Source organism: Pan troglodytes, chromosome 1 (assembly GCF_028858775.2).
Source record: "Pan troglodytes isolate AG18354 chromosome 1, NHGRI_mPanTro3-v2.0_pri, whole genome shotgun sequence".
NCBI lineage: Eukaryota > Metazoa > Chordata > Mammalia > Primates > Hominidae > Pan > Pan troglodytes.
Window position 1 is genome coordinate 222,730,072 of NC_072398.2, and position 25,681 is coordinate 222,755,752.

The 25,681-nt window shown below is 53.6% G+C and overlaps 1 protein-coding gene across 8 annotated transcripts in view; it reads right to left on the reverse strand.

The window, feature by feature from the left end:
* Window positions 1-1,044: 1,044 nt before the first annotated feature.
* The window catches only part of H6PD (hexose-6-phosphate dehydrogenase/glucose 1-dehydrogenase), a 35,672-nt gene continuing 11,035 nt past the window's right edge, over window positions 1,045-25,681 (reverse strand). For 3 of the 8 annotated variants that reach the window (XR_010148302.1, XR_010148301.1, XR_010148300.1), the window contains 4 exons: window positions 24,371-24,488; window positions 10,058-10,327; window positions 7,155-8,877; window positions 4,480-5,000 (listed from right to left, as the gene is read on the reverse strand). Coding sequence is in view for 5 of the 8 variants with exons in the window: in XM_003307794.6 (XP_003307842.1) it covers window positions 7,517-8,877; window positions 10,058-10,327; window positions 24,371-24,488 (1,749 nt within the window). In the remaining 3 variants the exon portion in view is untranslated. Of the gene's footprint in view, window positions 8,878-10,057; window positions 10,328-24,370; window positions 24,489-25,681 lie in introns of all 8 variants that reach the window. The other 5 variants (XM_009447848.5, XM_009447839.5, XM_016953609.4 and 2 more) reach the window with 2 other exon arrangements.

Sequence of the window (25,681 nt, forward strand, 5' to 3'; positions counted from 1 at the left end):
GATTTGACCAGTTTGGGCCCTGAGCCCTCCCAGATCCCATTGCTGCGGCTGTGGGCATTGGATGTCCTGATCGGCTAGCACTGGGTCACACGCCCCATGCCTGCCATCGGAACTCCCCAGAACACATGTATGGGAGGGTCCCCAAACGGGGGCTGGACACCAGGTGACCCTCCAGTGCGGCCCTCACAGACGCTGGCTGGGTCCCACAGTCCTGCCCCGCCATGTTTCTGTGAGGACTGCGGAACCAGCAGCCATCACCACAGAGAAGCAGGGAGGGGACACCCTGGGCTACCCCCCGGGAAGCAGCAGATCCCCCGCGCACCTCCCATCTGAGGGACAGGCGGGGACGGTCACTGCAGCTCTGGTTTCTGGCCTTCGTGACATCTTCCCTTGCAGGCTCTGGGCATGTCTCACCCGTCTCTGTCCCCTCTGCCATGGGGTCCCTGCCCAGAGCTCACCTATTTCGAATGTGTGCGCTGCTCCTTTCGCCACCTTGTGATGTCACCAAGCCTGTGTGGGTCCTGCATGCTGTTGGTGACAACCTGCAAATCTCTAACTCCTGTACCTCAAGTGGTCCTGAAATCCTATTTGACTTCCCCAAAACACTTACATTCCTGGGAGTGTGACACAGCTTGGAGGTAGGACTCAGGCAGGGGACAGGAGAGAAGACAAATGAAGGCATCAGGCTCTGGTGTCCTCAAAGACCCTCCCCTCCTGATATCTCCCACTCAGGGGTGAGCTCCTTCCCCTCCAGTGGGCTGCCGGGAAGGTTGGGGGACTCTTCCTAGACTGCTTGGGAGTCTATGAAATACGATCATCCTGCCCACCGCGCTCTCTCCCATGAGGCCCACAGACCCTCTTGCAAACGGAATGCACTGGCTTGCTCAGTCAGACACACTTACACTCGCAACGGGCACGCGGCTGTCCTCGGTTCAGGTCCCTCACTCACGGCAGCCCTCCCCTCCTCCAAGAACACACACAGCATGACGCTGGGGCCCACAAACCCCTACATCTCATGCCCCAAATAAAGAATTAAAGCCCGGATTTTGGCAAATCAATTTTATTGTTTAAAAAAATAAACGTTACATTTGACATAGAAAAAGACATTTAAAAAATGTTCTTAAAAGGTTTAAAAAGGCATTTGTTCTGGCCAGGCATGGTGGCTCCCGCCTGTAATCCCAGCACTTTGGGAGGCCGAGGCGGATGGATCACCTGAGGTCAGGAGTTCGAGACCAGCCTGGCCAACATGGTGAAACTCTGTCTCTACTAAAAACACAAAAATTTGCTGGGCATGGTGGTGTAATCCCAGCTACTCGGGAGGCTGAGGTAGGAGAATCACTTGAACCTGGGAGGCAAAGTTTGCAGTGAGCCGAGATCGCGCCACTGCACTCCAGCCTGGGCGTCAGAGCGAGACTCTGTCTCAAAAAAAAAAAAAAAAAAAAAAAAAGCATTTGTTCTGAATGTGCCTCATCATCCCAGGCAGGCATCTGTAAGTTTCCATTGTTTCCACAAAAACCAGTGGGGTTCCCCTCTCTGGAAAAAAGCACGAACATTCTTGCTGCTTGGCAGTGGGTGGCTCTCATGCCCACACCTCTCCACCCAAGGGAAGTCTCTCTGCTCCTCACCTGGCAGAAGCCCAGACCCTGAGTCCCTAGCGTGGGGCAGAGCACAGAAACATGATCCAGATGCAGCAGGCCCCGCCCGTCTAGTTCTCCTGCAACAGCCTCTTAGCACTGCTCTACTCTGACCTGCCCGGCTGGAATCACAGTTCCCACTCCGGCACAGGTAAAGATGAGCTCCCAGGATCCAGCAGGGGCTCTGCCCCTGGGGATCTGCCACCAGCCGGCTCTTCCCGGTGGACAGAACTAGGAGGGGCAGGCTGTACCCAGCACATCTCAGAGAGATGGAGGCAAGCTGGGTTCCTGATGATTTCCAGCTAATACATGTCCTTCCTCCTGCATGCAGGCGCCCCGTAACGCTTTGTAACAGACGCCTCTAGACTTCTGTGGGGGTAAAGTGAAGGACCCAAAGTGACACAGGTAGTGTCTGTTCACACGTCCACTTTCAAAGCTAACTACTAGCTGTTCAAATATACTCCATACAGCTTTCAGCAAATCAAAGTGTTTACCTCTCCCACACCAAGGGAAGAAAAGATGCAGACTGCCTTTAAAGCACCTGTCAGCAAGGCGAGGGTTTTAAAGATCAGCCTTGAGAATCAAAGCAGCAGCAGAAGTGTCATTACTCCAGTGCTCTCCCTTCCCGTTCGTGGGTCACACAGAGACAGGCACATCCCCAAAGCTTTGCAAACAGAAGCGCTCCCAAAAGTTGGCTAGAGGGAACACTTCGGCAAAGGGATCATCTTCCCCCTGGCTTGCTGGACTCTCAGAAATGCGTCTGAAAGCCCTTGCCATCCCGTCTTGTGCTGATGACAGCGTGAGCCCGGTTGCACCTTGCTCAGCAACAAGCTGCGAGATCCTCAGCTTCTCACTCATACCCCACCTCGAGCTGCTGACGGCGGCCTGGAGAACCGTGTGTGGCTGTTCCTGGATGACATCTGCTGTCACTAGCCTTCCCAGAACACCCGCTGCCCAGGGTTCCTGCTGCCTTCCCCGGTGGACAGATTCTGCAGGGAAGACTGAGGAAATGGGAGGGGGAGCTCTGCTCTAAAGCAGAAGGCACAGAAGGTGGGGTTTTTGTTTTATAGGGAGACTGCCCAGTGCGCTGCAGAAGGAAAACCAACAACAGGGAGTGCCCAACTCACCCCCTCTGCATGAGCAAATGCAGATGGACACTGGACTGTGCCGACTGACACCGCGACTCACACTCAGTCAGTGGACGAGAGGTAAAAGCAGGCAGGATTATTACAGGAATAAATCTGCACTTCCAAAGAGGCAGCTCCCATGACTGAGTTACAATGCTTGGAGCCCCCGAGGGCAGAGTGGCACCAGCTGGGAGGTTGACACTGCATCACTGCTTCGGATGCCCTCACAGGCTCTGATTCGCTGCCAGGTGCTGGTGAGGCTGGAAGAACTTCCTTCCTTCCTATGTACAATGCAAACAGTGCCGCTTCCAGTGCTAGTGCAGCCTCACGGGAGAGTTGCGGAGAGAGGGAATGCGTTCAGTTCAGCCAGCGGACGGCCAGGGGTAAGCGGCCCCTAGTGGGTCACATGGCCTATGACGTCTGGAGACCGCAGATCTTCACCCTCTGGAGTCTCATTTGCAGAGTCTCATTTGTCGTCCGGTCACTGTGGCCACCTCACCCTCGTCACCACGGGCCTTTCCTGTGCCGTGCTCACTCTGACACTGAGATGCTGCCAGGCAGTTTTTTTTTTTTTTAAATCAGTGGAGTAAGTTCTAAGGGAGCCCCATGTGCTTAAGATAAAAACGTAGCTGGTAAAGTGGAGGCAGAGGCTGCTTCTGTGAGGCTGCATATATCTTACAGGACAAAAAGTTTTGTACTTGAAAACCAAATTCTGGGAAATAGCCCTGCAGGTTTGTGGGAAGCGTCTCCCTCCCTGTCGTGAGTTCCATCTGGGCCCTCCGGGAGAACAGAGACAGGAGAAACACAAGCAAAGCAGACAGGCCCGGAATTGGGAGCCTGAGCTCTGCATATTTTGGAATGGAACCCCTCGAGGGACTAGTCTGGAATAGTAGGCCAAACGGTAGGAAGCTTTGATTACTCTGCTAACTTGGGGGCCCAAGAGTAGGGCTAAAGCATTGTCTTCAGAGAAACAAACAAGGAAATTCAGTAAAAAGGGCCTATTTTAACTTGCAGTTAGCAGGAGAATTTGTCCCCAGATTTTGATCTAGCTTAAAGTCCCTTGATTCCTTCCCCTCTACAAATGGTAATCACGCTTGCCCTAGAGATGCTGACTGACATGGTCTCCCAAAGGAGGGGCCCTTCTGCCATTTATGGGCCCCTAAGTGCACACGTGGGCTTCCATGCGGATGGAATCATTGGTCCCCACCAGGCAACCTGGACTGTGGGAGCTGCCGCCACCATAGGACCCAAGGGCTTCCAGACCAGGAAGAGGCAAACAGCCTGCCTGGGAACACAGCGCTGGAACTTGGGACTTGGGTTCTGAGCGGGGCTGCTCCCTGGGCTGTTGTCATCACTCTTTCCTTTTTTTTTTTTTTTTGAGACAGGGTCTCACTCTGTTTTCCAGGCTAGAGAGCAATAGTGCAATCACACCTTACTGCAGCCTCAGTCTCCTGGGCTCAGGTGATCCTCCCACCTCAGACTCCCGAGTAGCTGGGACCACAGGAGGGCACCACCATACCTGGTTTTAAAACTTTTTGTAGAGATGGGGTCTCACTATGTTGCCCAGGCTGGTTTCAACCTTCTGGGCTCAAGTGATCCTCTCACCTCAGCCTCCCATAGTGCTGGGATTACAGGCATGACCCACACCTAGCCCAATTTAGTGAATTTTAAGAAGCATTTTAAAAAAATGAAAACTAAAACATAGAGGATATCCGAGGTTCTAAGGGTAAGAATTTCTTTATGAAACCTGCTTGGAACACAGTTGTAAACAAATGGACTGATTTATGATGGAAGGCACGTTTCTTGCTGAAGATCATGGTCTGAAGTTTGAAAGCCACCAGCCTAGAAGGGTTCTGAAAACTTCTTCCTAACACAGCTGAAGGAAAGGGGGTGGGTAGGGGCGGAGGCACAGGGACATCTCCAGGTTTGGACTTTTCCAACGTGATTTGCAGAAGGCACTTGATTCTGGAAAGTAGACCTTTGGCATTTCGACCCTCACCCACACTCTCACACCCACTCTGCACAGATCGGTGGTGCATCCGAGGCAGGGCTGAGTTAGAACAGGACATCCTAGACTCGGCGGCAGTGACTATTATTCAGAAATGGCACATCAAGGGCCGGCCTCCCCTTCATCCTGCAGGGGTACTTGGGCATGTGGAGGCCCCTTTCTCTCTGGTGTTGCAACTGAAGAGGAGTCGGTTCCTCAAGAACAGATGGGAGAGTGCTGGGGCCAGGTACCCTGGGAGAGAGGAGGGAAATGAAATCCGGCACAGGAGCTGCGGGGATCGGGGCAGTCAGGAGGCGGCAGTGCAGTGCAAGGGCCCCCCCACGCGGCCAGCTGTGGAACTTCCACCACGACTCCCTGTCCTCTCCTGAGCCCGCCCATCACGTGTAGAAGCTCAGATGCTGGGCGCCAGGAGGGCGGCTTCCCGGCTCTGGGCACCGTGGTTGTGTCCTAACGAGGGGCGCTCTCTGGGTATAAAAACAGATGTTCTGGCTGGGCGCGGTGGCTCACGCCTGTAATCCCAGCACTTTGGGAGGCTGAGGTGGGTAGACTGCCTGAGCTCAGGAGTTCGAGACCAACCTGGGCAACATGGTGAAACCCTGCCTCTACTAAAACACAAAAATTAGACAGGCATGGTGGCCGGCGCCTGTAGTCGCAGCTACTCGGGAGGCTTAGGCACGAGAATTGCCTGAACCCGGGAGGCGGAGGTTGTAGTGAGCCAAGATCTCGCCACTGGGCTCCAGCCTGGGCGACAGAGACTCTGTCTCAAAAAAAAAAAAAAAAAAAAAAAAAAAGAGATGCTCTGTCTGGCCTGGGTTGTCGTTGGTGGCCAGAGTAAGTAGTGTGAACAAGAGCCCCGGCTTGGGAACATGTCTCAGACTGGCATTGAAAATGAAAGCCAGGATTCCTTTAAATCCACCGCCTTGAAGTGTAAACAGTCCAGAGAGAAACCAACTTCGCCATGCTCCCTCACCCAAGAAAGCCCTCTCTCAAAATGCGCTAGAAAGTTTATATCTGCCTGATCCAGAGAGCAAGTGGAAGGTGCGGGAGAAGCCAGACAGAAAAATCGACCTTAACCAAGAATTCCATCTCCCAGCCTTAAGTTGTGGGATGTTGAACAAACAAAACTACACGTGTCCTGGGAATTTTGCTTTGTGGTGTTTTTAAAAAGAATGTCAGAGCCCTCCTTGGGGGTTTCAGAAAAGCAGGTATTGCTGGCCCATGGCTTCTCAAGATCACAGTCCCCAACCTACGCTCACTGAGAAGATACCCGCTTACTTCCCCAGTCTCAGGCAGAGAGTTCGTGGTGAAGTGATAAGTAGCAGGAGAGGCCAGCAGACAGGAAGCCACGGGGTCACCAAGGGGCAGGGAGAGAAGGCCTGGCTGCGGCCCTGTCACCCGCCAAGCGAGCCCCTGAAAAGGCTGTGGGCAGCCCCCCTGCCAGTGAGGCCTAGCTCCTGTCTGGTGGGAGCAGAGCCGCCTGGATGGCCCAGCGTCACTCGATGCTCCATCTCTCTCCCCGCTAATGAGCTGTCACCTCAGTGGGTGATTTAACTGGATCTTTCCTGGTAAAACAAGAGGGGCTACTGAGAGCGGAAACACCCATGCGGGAGTCCCCTGAGATGGAAATGACCCTCTTAAATTGGGGCTCTCTGGAATGGCCTGATTATCTGCACCCAGTGTGCTTCCTGGAGGAAGGCTAGCAGGACAGAGGAGCAGCGGAGGGCAGGGGTCCTCCCTGAGGAAGCTGGGGGAATGAGACCCCACCTCCCCACGCAGAGCAAGTCATCAAATGAGAAATGGAGCTCCAAACAGCACTGAGATTTCTGGGGCTGGGCGCAGTAGCTCACACCTGTAATCCCAGCACTCTGGGAGGCTGAGATGGGAGGATCGCTTGAGCCCAGGAGTTTGAGACCAGCCTGGGCAACATAGCAAGAGCTCATCTCTGCAAATATTTTTTTTAATTAAAAAAGAAAAAAAGATTTCTGGAACCCTTTCCACAGTCTAGTCTTTACCGCTGTATTCCTGTTATCAGCCCTCATTCTCTATAAATGGAGTCTGAAGAACAGCAAAGACACAGGGAGGAGCCTGGAATTCCTACTGCACAGCCAGGATGGAGGAGACAGGGATGGCAAGCCGGAGCAGGTGGAGGCAGTGAAGAGGAGGGCCAGAGGCTAGATGTGCAGAGGTTCTAGAAGGAGGGGCAGCTGGGGAAGGAGGGGCTTGACCTCCTCAGGGTCTCAAGACAGTCCCCAATGCCCCTGCTTTGCACGGGGCAATGTACTCCCCTGGGCGCCTCTGCACGCTTCTGTCTACCAATCATGCTCTGAATGTTCCCCGGGAGCCAGTTCAAGGATCACCTCCCCCAGGAAACCTTCCCTGATTAACCTCAGCCCACCACGTCACGTCTCCTCTTGTGAACGCCGGAGTTTGGGCGCCATCCCGTGTTGTGCTGGTTGATATGAATGTGTAACTGCTGGAGGTCTTAAGACTTCTCTCCTGGCCTGGATTTGAAGCTTCTCAGGAGCAGACTCCATTTCTTCCTTGTTTCTGCATCTATCTACCAATACACAGAGCTGCCGGTCAAAGGCATCGGGACAAGGCTTGTCCTGCCCTCTCTGGGGCCTGACTGTGGGATAGAAGGTTCTGGAGAGCCAGGGCACGCTGGGCAGGTGGCGGGGCCGAGAAGGGAGGGAAGACACGGGCGAAGGAAAGCACAGGAGTGAAGCGGGCAAGGGGCACAGGCGCCCTCATCCCAGGAAGGCGTCGTAATCCATGTACCACACCAGCTGGCCAGAGTGCGGCAGGACACCCGAGATGGGCCACTTCTTGGGCTCATGGCCCACCCGGCTCACCAGCGTGGTGATCTCACGCTTCATCCTGCCCATGACCAGGACTGCCACCTTCTTGGCGCGGTTGATGAGAGGCAGGCTAAGGCTCATGCGGCGGTGTGGCTGGGAGGGGCTCGTGGTCAGCACGACCAGCTGCTCGCCGTCCAGGCCAGTGGGCGACTGTGGGAAGAGGGAGGCTGTGTGCCCGTCGGCACCCATGCCCAGCAGCACCAGGTCGAAGCTGCTGTTGGCCACCAGGGCTGAGATCTCCCTGGCGTAGATCTGGGCGCCCTGGTCCTCCTCGGCGCAGAGCCGCTGCTGCAGGTGCACAGGCATGGGGTGGATGTTGTAGTAGGGGATCCGGACGTGCTGCAGCAGGTGGGCCTGCAGGCCCTGGAAGTTGGACTCCGGGTCTGAGAGTGGGACGCAGCGCTCGTCAACCAGCCACAGGTGCGTGTGGGCCCAGGGGAAGCCATAGTGCGCCGTGGCCAGCTGCTGGAACAGGGCCACGGGGCTCGAGCCCCCCGACAGCGCCAGGTGGAACTGGCCAAAGCGCCGCACGGCTCGCACAGCGGTGGCCTCGATGTCATTAGCCAGCTTAGAGATCAGCTCCTCGGACCAGGCGGAGACCAGCGGGCTCTCTCGGTACTTGGCCCTGAGGACCTGGAAGTCACTGGGCATTGGGGCCGGCCCTGGCCCTGGCACCAGCTGCTCCGGCTGCTGCTGGGAAAAGAACAACCGGCCGCTACTGAACTCAAAGTCCAACAGACGGCCGTTCTCAGCTCCTCCAGGGTAGAGGCGTGGGGCCTTATGGGCCAGGCTCTCCAGCAGAGGGGTCCAGAAGTCCCAGGAGGCCAGCAAGTTCTCTGTGGTGATGAAGAAATCCTTCCGGCCATGGAAGATATGGGATAAGAGGACGGAGTGGGCGTCCCGCTCCTGCACAGGGCTGTAGGCATAGTAATCGGACAGAGGGCTGCCGAAAAGGCGGAGCCCAGGTGGTCCCTCCATTTCCTTCCAGCTGGAGGGCAGGGAGGGCCTGAACAGGTTCCTGCTGACCAGCACGGCAGGGCTGCCCAGGTCGCCATGGCCGATGTGGAAGACGAGCTGCCGGGGCAGGCACTGGCTCTGCGCCGCGGCCCAGTGCTTTTCGCTCTGCACACAGCAGGCCTGGTTCTTGAACAAGATCCGAGCGTAGCCCACTCTCTCGTCCAAGGCTTTGCCAGACATCAGGATGAAAGGCACGCCCTCCCAGCGAAGGTTGTCAATGTGCACTAGGACGGCTGGGGTGAGGGAACAGCAGAGGGTGACTCTCTGGCACAGACCAGGACTCTCCGGCCAGCCCTCTCCTCTCCTTGCCGGCTCCTCTGGGCGTCCCCCTGCCTCAGGGAAGCCCCTCGCCTTGCCATGCTCACCCCTCGCCTGGCATCTCTTCCATGACCTTCTCTTCCCAGTCCATGCTTGAAAACCGGCCTCTGGGGCTATCTCTATGGCTTTGACACCTGCCTTTGTTGAGGTCCCTCTTAGAGTTATGGTCCCCCAGGAAAGGAGAACCGGGCTGAGAGCATCCAACCTGGAGACTCTAAAGGACGCCCCACAGTGGGGGCAAGTGGGGTGGGGGACCCTGACTCTTAGGTATTTGAGGGGTCAGGGGGTCCTACAGAGAAACGTGCTTCCCTCCTGTTTGTGAAGCATTCAGGATGCACCCGACGCAGGGTCAGAGGTGCGGGGTGAGGAGAGAGTCACCAAGCAGAGGCCCGTGGGTGGGGTGTTGGCAAGGAGGGGCAAGGCCTGGTGGCAAGAGCCAGGGGCTGACAGTATTCCATGCCCAAGTTCCAAGCCTGGTTCATTTTGACGACTTCACCGAGCCTTACGTTTCCTCACCTGTAAAACGGGGCTAATGGCCCCTGCCTCGTGGTTGGTGCGTGAGGCTTGTATGAGAGGCATCTATAAAGCACCTGGCATACGGCGCGTGCTCAACAGGCAGCTGTGGCTCTTACTGCCTGGCTGCTACCTGGTGAGGAGCCAGCCTCTCCCAGAAAGCCCTGGGTCTCTGGAACTGCCCAGAGGACAGCCCTGGCATGGCACTTGGCCGCTGGAAGTGTCTCCAGCTGTGGCCAGGCAAAAGGCTTGCGGCCTCACTGGGGAGACCCTATGAGGCAGGAACCAGGTCTGTCTGAGCCTCGCACGACAAACCCTTGGGAAGCATCTGGGACTGAACTGGGGCTGACACTAGGCCATGGCCATTGGGATGTCCTTCGCCCTGAGGGCACCACCAGCTGGCCTGCCACTTTAGGCTGGTAGGAGGCCAGGGAGACAGGGGAATGCCATCCTTGCCTCCGAGCACCCTGGGGGAAATCCCACCTCAAGTCCCCTCCACTCCACCCAAGGGCGTCTGCATTTGGAAAGCTGCTCCCGGCGAAGTGGGCAGCCCAGTGCCCCATGCCCAGCCCCAGGGCCCACCTGCGAAGGTCGGCGTCAGGCTGTGGAAGCTGTCTGGCTTCTGCAGCTCTCTGCGCACCTGCTCACTGTAAGACTGGTACTGGCCCACGATGGCACTGCCCCTCTGCAGGCCCCGCAGCGCCTGGAAGACCTGAAGCTTGTGCCGCAGCACAGCCTCCGCACTGCTGACATTGTGGGGCAGCTCCATGGCCACGAGGGTGAGGACCTCCGTGAGATGGTTCTGAAGGACGTCGCGAATGACACCGTACTCCTCATAGAAGCCGGTGCGGCCTGGTGGAGGGAGGTGGAGGAGTGGGGAGGATGTAAAGAGAGGCCAGAACATCAGATCTCCCCGAGGTGCACCAAAACCCCAGCCCGCACATTCATCCTGCATCCTCTTCCCCCAGTCCACAGGGCCTATAAAAATGGTGCACACCAAAGCCAACCTCACCACAAGAAGGGAGGGAGGAAGTCTTGAAGCCACCTCTGTCAATGAGAACTACTGTAAGAGAAGGCGTCAAATCCGTGAGCCTCTGCAGAAATCCACGTGAAGAAAGCTCTATTCCCAGCAAAGGCCAGATTGCCTCTGTAGATACTGGCCAGCCCCTCGCCCCGCCCTGCCTGGCCACTGCCAGTAGGAGGCTCGGCACTGTGGGGGCTATGGCACCATGGCGGGGGCTGCAGCACCCCAGAGTATGACTGCCGCTTACTAGCATGTGATCTTGGGTAAGTTACTTGACTTTTGTTCCTGCATCCTGCCCTTGGATGAGACTAACAAGTGCCACCTCACTACCGGGCGCACACCTGTGCCAGGCAATGTGCAGGGGAGTGGGAGGGAGGGAAAGTGGGAAGAAGAGAAAAGGAAGTAAACAAAATTACAGAGCAGTTGTGACAGAGGGTAATGAAAAGGCCCCTCCGAGACCTGAAGAGCCAGCCCCGCAAAAAGCCAGGGAGAAAGCATCTCAGCTGCAGGGACCCTCAGGTGCCAAAGCCCCGAGGCAGGAAGGAACTTGGTGTGCTGGGGGCCAGATGGAGGTGAGCGAAGAGTGGGGACAGCGGTGAGGCTGGAGAGGAGATCAGGGGTCTTGCAGGATAAGGCGAAGAGGCTGGACTTTTTTCTAAGATCAGTTGTAGGGGGGACACTGGAGGATCTGAGGCAGGAGAAGACGAGACCTGACCTATATTGGGGATCGACCCCTGGTCTTGGGGGGAGAATGGGTGCAGACGCAGGGAAGGCAAGGAAGAGGCTGCACAGCTGCCCAGCAGAGACGACAGGGCCTGGACTAATGGGCAGTACAGGAGCTGGAGGGGAGGGAGAGGCACCCCAGAGTCAGGATTGACTGGACCTGCTGACAGATGGGTGGGTGTGAGCAAAATGGAGGCCCCCAAACATGAGCCCTGGAAGTGGGGCCTGAGCAGAGGGATGGGCAGTGGAGGTGCTCACAGACACGGGGAGGCGGAAGCAGAGGGGTTTGGTGGAGGGTTTAGGTGTGTTTAGGCTGAAGACCCCCAGGCGCAGATGTCCAGTTGTCAGGTGTACGGGGTAACTGTGATGATAAAAGGGAAGAACACCTGGAGAACATGGAGCAGCACACCCAGCATAACAACAGCAACATAACAACACCAGCCTAACAACACAACACCAGCATAACAGCAGTGCAGCAACACCAGCGTAACAACAACATAACAACACCAGAGTAACAACAGCAACACAACAGCACCGGCGTAACATAACAACATCAGAATAACAGCAGTGCAACACCAGTGTAACAACATAACAACAGCAGAGTAACAACAGCAACGTAACAACACTGGTGTAACAACAACATAACACTGGTGTAAAAACATAACACCAGCATAAGAACATAACACCACCGTAACAACAGCAACATAACAACACCGGTGTAACAACAATGTAACACCAGTATAACAACAGCAACATAACACCGGTGTTAAGAGCAATGTAACAACACCAGCATAACAACAACATAACACCAGCTTAATAACAGCAATTATAACACCATTGTAACGGCAACATAACAACACTGGTGTGACAATGTAACAACACTGGAATAACAGCAACATAATACTAGTGTAACAACCACATAACACCAGCATAACAACAATGTAACAACACTGGCGTAACAACAATATAACACCACCAGCATAACAACATAACAACACTGGCTTAACAGCAACATAACACTGGTGTAACAACAAGTTGTTGTAACAACAATACCAGTGTAACAACAACACAACACTGGCACAACAATGGTGTAACCATACAACACCAGTGTAACAACAACATAACAACACTGATGTAACAACATAACAACACTGGTGTAACAACAGCAACATAACAACACCGGTGTGGCTGGGCATGGTGGCTCACGCCCATAATCCCAGCACTTTGGGAGGCCAAGGCAGGCGGATCACGAGGTCAGGAGATCGAGACCATCCTAACATGGTGAAACCCCATCTCTACTAAAAAATACAAAAAATTAGCTGGGCGTGGTGGCAGGTGCCTGTAGTCCCAGCTACTTGGGAGGCTGAGGCAGGAGAATGGCATGAACCCAGGAGGCAGAGCTTGCAGTGAGCTGAGATCGTGCCACTGCACTCCAGCCTGGGCGACAGAGCGAGACTCCGCCTCAAAAACAAAAACAAACAAACAAAAAACATCAGTGTAACAACAGCAACATAACACCATCGTCATAACAGCAATGTAACACTGGCATAACAACAGCAACATTAACACTGGCATAACAACATAACAACACCAGAGTAACAACAGCAATGTAACAACACCGGTGTAACAACACCAGCATAACAATGTAACAACACCGATGTAACAACAGCAACGTAACAACACCAGTGTAACAACACCAGCATAACAGCAGTGTTATGCTGGCATAACAACAGCAACATAACAACACTGGTGTAACAACAACATAACACTGGTGTAACAACATAACACCAGCGTAACAACAACAAAACAACGCTGGCATAACACTGGCATAACAACAGCAACATAACAACGGTGTTAACAGCAATGTAACAACACCAGCATAACAATATAACACCAGCATAACAGCAATGTAACAACACTGGCGTAACAACACTGGCATAACAACACTGGCATAACAGCAACATAACACTGATGTAACAACAACATAACACCAGTGTAACAACACCAACCTAACACCACCAGCATAACAACACCAACGCTGACAGCAGCCCCGGCCCGCGCCGCTCCTCCCCACACTCACAAAGACCCTGCACGCAGGCACCGTGATCACTCCTGCTCCGCGAGTGAGGAAGGAGGCAGGTGACCAGGCTGCGGGGGCAGAAGCAGACACTGCTTAACCACGAGCTCCACTCCACTCCCTCCTCTGAGGCTGAACCCCGGTGAGCACTGATTATCGGTGACTCGAATATACAGGACAGTCCCAGAGCTCAGGGTTCCAACGCATACCACCTCGCAGGAGAGTTCCAATGCCCAAGTCTCCTCACACCCTCACCTACAGACAGAGCCTGGCCTCAGACACGAGGAGCCATCGTTTCTCAAAGGCTTCTGCACGCAGGACCCCTAACCTGGGATTCGTTTGTTCACCCAGCAAACTCCCAGTCATCCTTAAGGGCTCAGCTTCTAGGAGCTTTGTCCTACCCCTTCTGAGGGGCCCTGGCTTCTTCTAGCCCAGCTGACTGTAATTCGGCCTGTTTCTCTTTCTTCCCCACTACGAGGGAGGCTCCATCTGAGTGGCATCTGCCCTCTGCTGCATCCCTAGCCGCTAACACAGCACTACGTTCAGACAGTGGACAGCAGAGAAAATGAAGATCCACACATTGTCACGGATAAGCCTCCAAAACGTAATGTGGTGAGAAAGCAACATGATTACTTTGATAAAATAAAAATTAACTTGAAAATAGGATATAGGCCAGGCGGACTGGCTCATGCTGGTAATCCCAGCACTTTGGGAGGCCAAGGCAGGAGGATCACTTGAGCCCAGAGTCCAGGAGTTCAAGACCATCTTGGGCAACAAAGTGAGACCCTGTTTCTACAAAAAATTCAAAAAAAAAAAAAAATTAGCCAAGTGTGGTCCCAACTATTTGGGAGGCTGGGGTGGGAGGATTGCTTGAGCCCAGGAGGTCAAGGCTGCAGTGAGCTGTGAACCTGCCACTGCACCCCATCTGGACAACACCGCATGAGACCCTGTCTCAAAAAAAAAAGAAAAGAAAAGAAAAGAAAAGAAAAAGAAAACAGGATATAAAGTGACCAAAATAAACAGAACTTCAATAAATGAAAAATATAATTGGAAACTAGAAATTCAGTAGATGGGCCTTACAGATGAGAAACAGCTGAAAAGAGTCAGCTAGCAGAAGACAGAGCTGAGGCGATTCTCCCAAATGCTGGACACAGAGACAAAAAGATCCATGCTCGGACACATACAGGATGACTCTTGTTCAAAATTAAACAACAGGTTGTTTAGGGAACTAGGCGTGCATGGAAACAGAAAGAGAAGTGAGGGAATAATCTATCCACAACTTGGAAGTGTAAGATGAGGAAATAGGTCAGAACGTGGGGAGGGACACGCAGGAGAATCAAATTCTTTTTTAAAAACGGGTGGTAGGTGCATCCCCGTTTGTTATACCATAGTTCTGTATCTCTTCCATGCATTCTGTAAACTTTAAATTTACCTAGTATCTAGTTAACATTTAATTCCAACAGACAAAAAGCAGCAGATCCTAAGTTCAGGCCTGCTGAGCCCAGCATGCTCCCCTCCCAGCAGCCACTCTGGGTCCATGGCGCCAGTCCTGGGCACCTGCCCTGACCAGGTTGGTGGTGTGCACTCTCCGGCCAACCAGACAGCAAGCATGTCCAGGTCACAGCTGGGGGAACAACCTGCCCTGAATCCAGCCCGATATGCCATTCCCGACAGCAGCACCAGTGTTGGGGGGCAAGAAATGAAGCCGGCAGCCACTCGTAGGAAGGCACTCTGTCCCCGGCCATAACAACCAGGAGCTGGAGGGTGCAGCTCTGTCCAGGGATACTAAACCTTCAAATGAGCAGGAAGTCCAGCCCAACTGTGCCAACCAAAATGCCAAGAGTGGTCTCCACTGGGAAAACAATGGCTGAGATCCCCCAGCTCTGTAGTGTTGTGGCCTTCAAGTTCTTGTGCTATTGTTGAGAAGACATCCAGAAAAAGAGAAACTGATGCCAGCAATGTTTGTGGATCAGTCCATTTATCCTCAGAATAACAACATATAAGGAGGCCCCTCTATTTCCCCTATTTTAAAATATAAGGAACCTGAAGTTCAGAGAGGTTGGATAACTTACCCAAGGTCACACACAGCTGGTAAAGAGGTAAAAATAGCTTCAAACCCAGGCAGTTGGACCCAGAGCCTGCAATTCTTACCCCCAAAACATTTCCCTTTTAATTACCCACTCTTCAACCCTACAACAGAACGGTGTGAAGTTGAGTGGCGTGGGCACCACTGGCCTTTAGAAACAGAGCACAATGAAGAAGACGGCTGAGCTTCTGGAAGGAGGGGTCTAGGGCAAAGCTCAGAGATTCCAATGCCTACCGGGGCCAGCAAAAGCGAAAAGGATGGAGTAAGGCTGGTGTCCCTCAGAGGTACAGTTAAGTACCTCAGGTGCATTCAGGTGGTGCCTCACAGGAGTGTGGGCCCAGGGTGACCAAATCTTCCAATTCTCCTTTTCGGGAGAATGTAAAAAGACAATTCTTCCCTTCCCCTGCAATAATAGAACAGGAAAATCAGGAATATCTTGTATTTGAAAGGGACCTAAGGCCTGGCGCAGTGGCTTATGCTTGTAATCCCAGCACTTTGGGAGGCTGAGGTGGGCAGATCTCCTGAGTCCAGGAGTTCAAGACCAGCCTAGGCAACATGGCAAAACCCCATCTCTACAAAAAATACAAAAATTAGCTGGGCATGGTGAAATACACCTGTGGTCCCACCTACTTGGGAGGCTGAGGTGGGAGGATCACTTAAGCCTAGGAGGTCGAGGCTGCAGTGGGCTATGATTGCACCACTGCCCTCCAGCCAGGGCGACAGATAAAGACCCTGTCTCCAAAAATAAAAAATAAAAAATAAATAAATAAATAAGAGTTCTTGGCCTCAAACAGTTAAACAGAGTCATGATCCTCCAGCAACCCCACTCCTGGGTTTATACTCAAGAGAAATAAAAATGCAGGTCCACACAAAAGCTTGTACATGAATGCTCATTGCAGCATTATATATAACAGCCAAAAAGTAGAGGCAACCCAAATGTCCACTAACTGGTGACTGGATAAAGTATGGTATATCTATACAATAAGATATTATTCAGCAGTAAAAAGAAATGAAGTGCTGGTACATGCTAGAACATGGGTGAACTCTGAACCCAGGATGCTAACTGATGGAAACCACACACCGTATGATCCTATATGTACAAAATATCCAGAACAGGCAACCCCGCAGAGAGAATGCATTTCTGTGGTTGCCAGGAGCTGGGGAGAGGGGGAAATTGTGGGATGACAACTAAGGGGTACAGGGCTTCCTTTGCCGTGATGAACATGTCCTAAAATTGATTGTGGTACTGACACACAACTCTGTGAATACACGAAAGCTCACTGGCCTGTCCACCTTAACTGGGTAAAGTGTAGTAGGATTTGTGAGTTACAGCTCAATAAAACTTTTTTAAAAAGGTTTTAGAACAGGGAAGCAGAAGCACGAAAGAGGTACTTCAGGAAGATGAAGCTGTCTGCGACCTCCAAGATGAACAGGATGGGACTGGTGGTAGTGAAATCAGTGAGGCAGCCTTTGCTGCCATCAAAGGAAGTAACAAAGGTAGGAGGGAACCAAGTCACAGTGAACTGCAAAGAAGTTATTATAGCAGATGAATACAAACTACTTGGTGACTGGCTGGATCCTTGAATGGTGGTACAGAGCTGTGATCTGGAGTGTGGTCTCTGGAGCCAGGCTGCTCCAGTTTATTTTATCTTATCTTATTTTGTTTTATTTTATTGGAGATGGAGTCTCCCCCTGTTACCCAGGCTGGAGTGCAGTGGCGTGATCTTGGCTCACTGTAACCTTCGCCTCCTGGGTTCAAGCAATTCTCCTGCCTCAGCCTCCCGAGTAGCTGGGATTACAGGCACACACTACCATGCCTGGATAATTTTTGTATTTTTAGTGGAGATGGGGTTTCACCATTTGACCAGGCTGGTCTTGAACTCCTGACCTCAAGTGATCCACCCGTCTCAGCCTCCCAAAGTGCTGGGATTACAGGTATAAGCCACTGTGCCCAGCCTGCCGCGGTTTAAATACCGGCTCTGCCATCTTTCAGCCCTGTGATCTCCAGCAACTGACGTCACCTCACATACCAACAAGCAACAATCCCCGCACCTCCCTTACAGGGCTTCTGTGGGCCTGAAGGAGTTAATATCCACACAGGGCTTGGAACAGTGGCTAGCACACAGGAAACACTGATAAAGACTGGTTGGAATTTTTCTTATGACAGATGCTGTAAGAGAAGGGCTACCAGCCTGGTCACTCAGAGAGCACTGTTCCCATTTGAAATAAAGAGGTTAGAAAACACAGTTGGTATTTCATGAGAAAAATGCAGTGATGGTTTTCATTCTAAATCTGCTGAATCTGAAGGGATGGTGCAACACCCCATGAAATGATCTAAAAGGCGGCTGGAAGTATAAACTAGGGCCTGGGGAGACAACGCACACTGGAGATAAACTGGATTTCATCAAACCTGAAATGCCATCAGTGGCGGAAGCATCGCTGTTTTATAACCCCTAAGAAAGAAAAGGGTTTCCAGTTCCAGTATGTCACCCCATTAAGGATAAACCCAACTTCAGAGACGTCCAAATATGAAAAATATGTCTTCCAATCAATGAATTACAGTGGATTTATATGTCAACAGCATACTCAAAGCTTTAAAAACAGATGAATTTTTGATGAAGGGAACACAACAGAGTCCCTAAAAGCCCTGTTATCTGCTTACTATTCATTAATGTAGCGAATCCCTAAGCGGCCCCTTTCCTATTTTTATCCTCTCTCAATTCTCAAAAAGAATGCATTCCACGGGTTTACTACCTGCTGGGTAAAAGAGAGCTTCCTTTATTCCTTAATTTCAAGCTTCAGGGGGTGCGCCTGTGTTTAACACGGCCTGTAGATTTATGGACTTTGCCTGGTTGGCTCCGTCTTTTCAGAGTTTAATGCAGTGACCGGGACTGTGGCCTGGCACCTCCCCGGGAAGAGGCCATGCAGCTGAGTGCAAGGACAGGAGGCGAGGGGCTGGCCCTCCTGCTGATGTTGATCTTTTCTAGTTACTGCCCATTATTGTGGACTGATTTCTCCTAAAAATGATCTATATTGGCTCCTAGTGTATTTTCCCGGGTTGAAAGTTGAGGGTTGAAACCCATCAGTATATGAAAAGGATAGAGAAAAGCACAACCAGGGTGGACACTGGGAGGAAAGACCCCCTGTAAACTTGGCTCCCACCTGTGCGCATCCAGAGCTCGTCCAAGGTCAGAGGATGACAAAGCAGGGGGGCCATGGCTGTGCCCGCCAGCTGTGCTGCTCAGACTCATAACAGAGAGTAACAGCTAGAAAGCACTTCTCCCCTTCGGCCCCGTCGTTCTACTGCCGAAGTATATACTTAAAGGGAATATGTTTTTTAAAATGCTCATAAATGTTCTCGAATTAGATAGTAGTTGCATAACTTTGTAAATATACTAAAAACCACTTAATTTTATATTTTAAAAGCGTAAATTTTGTGGTATGTGCATTGTATCTCAATTTTTAAAAAAGCTCACAAAGTACTATCTAAGATAGAAGCCGGGGAGGTGGAGCACTCCTGTAGTCTCAGCTATTTGGGAGGTTAAAGCAAGAGAGGATCGCTTGAGACCAGGCGTTCAAGACCGGCCTGGGTAACATAACAAGACTCCAAGATAATAATAATAAAATAGCAAAAAACTAGAAACAACCAAAAAGCTTAATAAAGAGTTTATAACACATATTCTGTGGTATGAACAGAACTGAACAGAAATATAAATATTAAAAGGTATATGTTGTGCAGACTGCTAATACATAGAGATTTAAGCATGTATACAACTGTGTATGTATATGTGAGAGAGAAATATGACATAAAGAATGGACATAAAAGTATGACAGATCAATTACAGGATTTATATAATAATCCAATATAAGTCACGTGGAACTCAGACACACTGCAAGAACACTGCCGCTGCCTCTCCTTGCAAACTTGGAAGAACAACAACACTTCCATTTGTAACGTATTTCCGTGTGCATTATCTGATTTAATCCTTAGAACCACCCAAGAGAGAGAGGTGCCGGGGCTATCAGCATTGTATAGATGTGCGCTGAAGGTCACAGCCTTCAGAACCGGGACCAGAAACCCCTTCCTCATTGCTTCCACATTGTGGGAAATCCAGGTTTTCTCAACAAAAATAGATTAAAAAAAAAAAAAAGACAACTAAGAGCCAGCTGCAATCCCTATCAACACCTTCTGGGATTACTAAAAATAAAAAGAGGTGAGGGCCAAGGAGAGCGCAGTGTGCTTGCTGGTGCTCTCTCTGGACAGGAGATCCGGCAGCTGCCCTGGGCTCACCTTGCAGACAGCTCTGCAGAGGGGGCGGGAAGGGGAACCGGCCCTGCTGAGTGAGCTCCTGGCCCCTTCTGGCACACCAGGCTGGAAGGCGGGACAGCTGGTGTGTGCCTGGAAGGACCCTGGATGCCCTGGTCCCTCAGTGAGAGGCAGTGAACGGTCACTCCAGCCCTCAGAGGTGGGCAAGCATCAAGCTCCTTTCCCCCATGTCAGGACAGGGACCCTCCCAGCAGTGATGTCCTCAGGAAGTCTCCCTCCTTCTTTCTAACAACAACAACAACAACAGCAGCAGCAACAACAACAGCAGCAGGCCTTCTACACAGAGGGGAAACTAGGGCAGCAAGGAGACTGGCCTCGAGTGCGTTCCAGCAGGGAGGCCAACTGCTGAGGGCCTGGCCAGCTGGGGAGGCTGTGGAGCTCAGTGGTTAGAGGCTCAGGCTCTGAGGTGCCAAGACCTCAGTTCCAATTCCAGCACTCCCGACAGAAAAGGCAGCCGGACCCAGACAGCTGAACACAGCCCATTAATCACATGGGCCCACCTGTCTGCAGAGCCCTCCCGATGCCATGATGAGGGCCAGCCAGGGTCATCTCTGGGATGAAGGAGGCTCAGTGACTCTCCTTTTATGGCCCATGCTGCTTCGAGACCCCAGCCAGGGTACCCAGGGGGGCTGTGACTCTCAGGGGCTCACGGACTGGGACGCACAGGAGGAGCACCCCAGGTCAGGCTGAGAGGGAGCTGGGAACCAGATCGCGTCTTCCTTTCCTCCTCCCCACCCCCTCCGGCCTGTGCAGCAGCCTTGACTCTGCAGCAAACTCCTCTGGGCCAGAGGCTGCAGCAGGAAAAAAAAAAACAACACTCACCCAGCATGGAGGATGGAGGGGAGGGAGCCGGGGAAGCCGGCTTCCACCCACTTAGATGTGTGTGATGCGGGTGGGGGAAGACATCCAAACGACCTTGCAGCTCAGAAGTCCCTTTCCCGGGGCCTGCAGCAGCTCTGGACCGGGAATGCTCCATTTCCCAAGCCTGGCTTGCAGCCCCTCCCTTCCCAGCACTCAGGGTGCTGGCTTCGGTTACGCAGGTGCCACCCCTGCCTAGGAGTCAGCTAGGGTTGCACCACTGCAGGGGTGGAGGGCAGCTGGGATCCACCGGAACCCTTGGCAGGGCAGAGGACAGGGTAGGGAGTGAGGGAGAATGGCCTGTGGTGTGTGTGGGGTGGGGAGTGGAGGAGAATGGCCTGCGGTGTGTGTGGGGTGGGGAGTGGGGGAGAATGGCCTGCGGTGTGTGTAGGGTGGGGAGTGGGGGAGAATGGCCTGCCGTGTGTGTAGGGTGGGGAGTGGGGGAGAATGGCCTGCGGTGTGTGTGGGGTGGGGAGTGGGGGAGAATGGCCTGCCGTGTGTGTGGGGTGGGGAGTGGGGGAGAATGGCCTGCCGTGCACTTTGACCCCTCTGATTAGCAGTCAGACCGCGGGGCTCTGAATCCTGCCTTGGAAACATTCTGCCCACGCTGAGCCCCACTGCAGCAGCACTTGCCTGCCAAGTCCACGAAGCTCCAGTAGGAGGCAGCATTTACTCCTGCCTGTTTCCCGCCCTCACCAGGGACAGCAGTGGCAGCCTAGGCCTTGCTGTGCTGGGCACAGGGCTCCTGGCCATGCTGGGGTGTGCTGCAGGTCTGCGGTGCCTGTCCCCTCTTTCCAGTCTGAACCACAGGCGGGAGGCCCCTGAAGGACTGGCTCCAAAGCAGGACCCAGAGAGGACAGCACAGAGCAGTGCTTGGGCCAGCAGGGCTGTACCAGGCCACCTTCTTGGAATGCAGAAAGAATGTGTCCCCTGGCACGCAGGCACACAAAATTGAGAGAGGCAGCAAGCAAGCTCATTCTGTTGCCAAAGCACCCTGTGTCCAAGGCCCACTTGCTGGGGGGCTGGGCTCAGCAGCAGCCTGTCCCTCCCTGCTACGAGCTATCAAGGACCTGTTTGTAAATGGCAGGTAAACAAGCCAACCAGTGAGGGCCAAACCCCAGGACAGTTGCAGTCCTGCTGGCCACCTCTGACAAGGAACGTGGACTGAACTAGCCCCACTCTGGTCTCACCGCGACAGGCTGCAAGCCTCCAGGACTAGTGTATCTCCCACTGCCTGTCCTGCGCTGAGGCTCCCTTTGCCCCTGGGCTGAAGGTACAGGGCCCAGCTGTACTAAAGGTCTTGGACTCTGGAGCTTAGGAGCAGCGGACCCTCCCCTAGAGCCCCACATGGCAGGCAAGGCTGGGCCTCCTTTAGTCCCTGCAGCTGTGACAACAGGGCTCCAGGTGCCTCTCCCTCCTGGACCTTGAGGACAGCCAGCCCAGGCTGTTGTGTTGCTGTTCAAACCCAACATCCTCAGACTGTCCCGGCAAACAGACCTGCCCAGAGCTCCACCTGTCTTTCTTTCATATCTTCCGTGTTTCTTTCTTCAAAATCCAAAAGTACCTTTGCTAGGATAATCGGGCCTGCAATCTGCCTGGTCCCTGGCTCCATGGGACCCATAAATGACACCACATACCAAGAAGGAAACAGGGTGGGAGGGCTGGAAGAACTAAGAGGCAACAGCACCAACAGGTAACTCCAGACATCATGGCTCTTCCCCAGCCCAGGGCGGAGATAGGAAGGAGTTGCCAGAAAGGGGAGAGGAGTCTCCCAGCCTCGCTGGGGATGGGGCCAAGTCCAGGTAGAGAAGTGCAAGCGCCGGCCCGCTGGCTTCAGCAGGGGCAGGACCCCCTCCAATTCTGCTCCAGGCTCTCTGCACCAGGTGCAGCTCACTTCTCTGAAGATGAAGCAGGCATAGGCCCAGCACACGTGCCTGCTGGGAGATCAGGCACAGACAGGCACGGGGGGCAACCCACGGCCAGCGCCCTGGCTGAGGACTGGGAGGGAAACTTGGAAGGGCTGGAGGACGATTCCCTGAGACCCATGAAGGCTCACTGCAGGGGGTAGGGCCTCTTTTCTGCTGTGGGTTCTGAAGTAGAGAAACCCAGTGCCTTCTCGAACCCAGCAATGTCCTTCAAGGCCTGGCTTGGGAAGTCCTGCCTGGCCTCCCGCCCACCCCCCACATTGTCCCCCCACCACGCTGCCTGCCTGCAACACCCATCACCCATTTTGTTTTCTTTTTCAGAGACGGAGGCTCACTATGCTCCCCAGGCTGGTGTCCAACTACTGAGCTCAAATGATCCTCCCGCCTCTGCCCCCGAGTAGCTGGGACTACGGGTGTGCCACTGCGCCCAGCTCCATTTTGGAGTTTGTCCCACCAGCCAGCGTGATGAGATCATCAGCCCCACAGCACCCGTGAATCTGGGCAGTATTAGGGAGCCATATCTGAGAGGCTGAGTTTTGTACCTCACTGTGGCACCTCGGCCCCGCAGAGAGCTTCTGGCACTAAATACACATTCAGAGAGGAATGGAGAAGCAGCTGAAGAGAGAAACCAAGGGGCGGGGGAAAGAAAAAGAGAAAATGGCCCAGAGAAAGAGCAAGGTAGAGAGAAAAAGAGGAGAAACCTCCTGGCCCATCCCTGGGTCCAGGGCTCTGGGCCCTGCCCTGTGGCGGGCACGCACTGCGGGGGCTGGGGGGGAGCAGTGGCCTCGGGCGCTCCCGCTGCAGCTGCAGAAAGCGGCTGCGGGGATGAGCTGGCCACTGACGCAGCGCTGGCAGCACAGCGCGGCGGTGCCAGGCCTGAGTGCTGGGGCCAGACTGTTGCCCCCAGGATCAGGCTCCACCGCCTTCTACTGTGGGGCTGTGGGCTCGCCACCATCTTCATCTGTAAGGAGGCTAATAACAGCGCCCACCTCACCTGGCGGCTGGGGACCGGGGACACAGTAAACTTCAGCTCTTATCGTTACTGGGCAAGAGCCAGTGCTTTACATCTTCACGGTCAATGCTCCAAAACTTTGCTACCATCACAGAATGCCAGGTCCCAAAGGGACCTTAGCTGTCCTCATCGACAGGACATGCTCATCTCACAGCTGCAGGGAGTGACATGCTGAGGCCACCCAGCTGAAGGCAGCGGTGGGCATGACGCAGGGCTCCCGCCTCCCGGGTGTATACTCAGTGTGTCTGAGGTGTGTGGCAGTGCGGGAGAGGCGGTGTCCTCCTGGAGCCTACAGGCTGGCAGAAGAGACAGGGTGGACAAGGACGAGGCAAGGGTAACACCGTGCAGGGCAGGGGAGGGAGGTGTGTGGCGCCGTGAGGGTGAGGGGAGTGGGCCTGCAGGGCTCAGAAAGTCTTCCTGGAGGGCCATGGAGCTGAGAACTGACAAGCGAGAGAGGGGTCAGAAGGTGAGGGGGACGCGAGGGGGAGTGCCCCAGGCAGGGGGCGCCACGGCTGCAAGCACCACAGTCGGGGAAGCCCTCACGCAGTTCCCATGGTCTCTACGCACTCAAAAACTTGGGGGACCTCAGGGAGACTCCAGCCTCTACCGCGTGCCAGTGGTTTCCCGCCTCTGTGCCAGGCCTACTTCTCTGGACCATACGCTCCTCATGGGCAGCAATGGCTACTTGAGCTTTGCCAGCTGGCACCCTGGGGTTTAGCCCGGTTCAGAGTTAGGCACACGGCAGGCTTGAAGGGAGACCACACACCCACAGAAAACCTCCCTCTGAGAAGCGCCCCATGCCTCACCGCAGACAGCGGGCAGGCAGAGGCTGGGGGACCGAGCGCGCAGGGCCACTCACACACCTTCGGCATCCACGGTCTCTTTCATGATGATCTCCACCCGCTCCACATGGTGCCGGTTCCAGAGGCCGTCCAAAGCCTTGCGGTTCTGGTCTCGGAAAGGCAGGATCTGTGCCACAGCCTGTCGGGGGGTAAGACTGGGCGTGCTGCAGGATACTCTCACGATGAAGGAGGAACCCTGACTCCCGGGAAGGGCTCTGACCTTTCTATTCCCTGCTCAGAGCAGAAGATGCCCTCTGAGCAGTAGTTCTGGACTTCACGATCTCACAGGCCAGTAAAGGTTCCAAAAACTTGCAAGTGACCTCCAAAGGGTTACCAGATTTGTATTTTGCCAAGAAAAAAAGTTAGAATTACCTATCTTCTATTACAATCAATTTTTAATAAAATAAAGATAGGTTTAACACCAAAAATGTAGCAAGAAAAGCTCTGACTTGAGCACATTCTGTATTTCTTCTCATCTTGCCATAAACAAGTGAAAACCTCCCCAGGACTGGCCCAGTTCTGAGGACCACTATTTAGGAACCCTACTATGGGCAACTCCAGGCAGGGTAGGATGGAAAGCCATGTCTCTGTCCTCAACAACTGCCTATGCCCACCCGCGCCACGTACCAGAACACAGGGCTGCTGCACTCTCTGCCAGGGTTCCTGGGGCAGGATGCCCCCAAGGGCCTCCAAGGCATTTTGAGTGAACTGCTCAACGGACATGTGTCACCCAGGAGGTTAACCCATGCTCCTGCCCAGGGCTTAAGGTCCCACTGCTCCCTGGTTTAAGCTCCTGTTGCCAACCTTCTGGCTCAAAACAGAACTCAGGAAGAAAAACATTTTGAAAAAAGGTAGATGGGGCAGGGTGCGGTGGCTCACGCCTGTAATCCCGGCACTTTGGGAGGCCGAAGTGAGCAGATCACTTGAGGTCAGGATTTTGAGACCAGCCTGGCCAACATGGTGAAACCCCATTTCTACTAAAAATGCAAAAAATTAGCCGGGCATGGTGATGTGCACCTGTACTCCGAGCTTCTTGGGAGGCTGAGGCGGGAGAATTGCTGGAACCCAGGAGGCGGAGGTTGCAGTGAGCCGAGATCATGCCACTGCACTCCAGCCTGGTGACAGAGCAGACTCTGTCTAAAAAAAAAAAAAAAGGTGGATGGGTGCAGGAGAAGAAAGCTCGTTCTGATTCCCACAGCACACCCAACAGGAAGCCAGATCCAGACACCAGAGTTGCTGAGCCACCGCTACAGAGGATGCAGGGCAACCGTGAGAAGCCAGAGCCCAACGAGAACGGGGGCTTTGCAAAGGACAAAAGAGGCCAGACACATG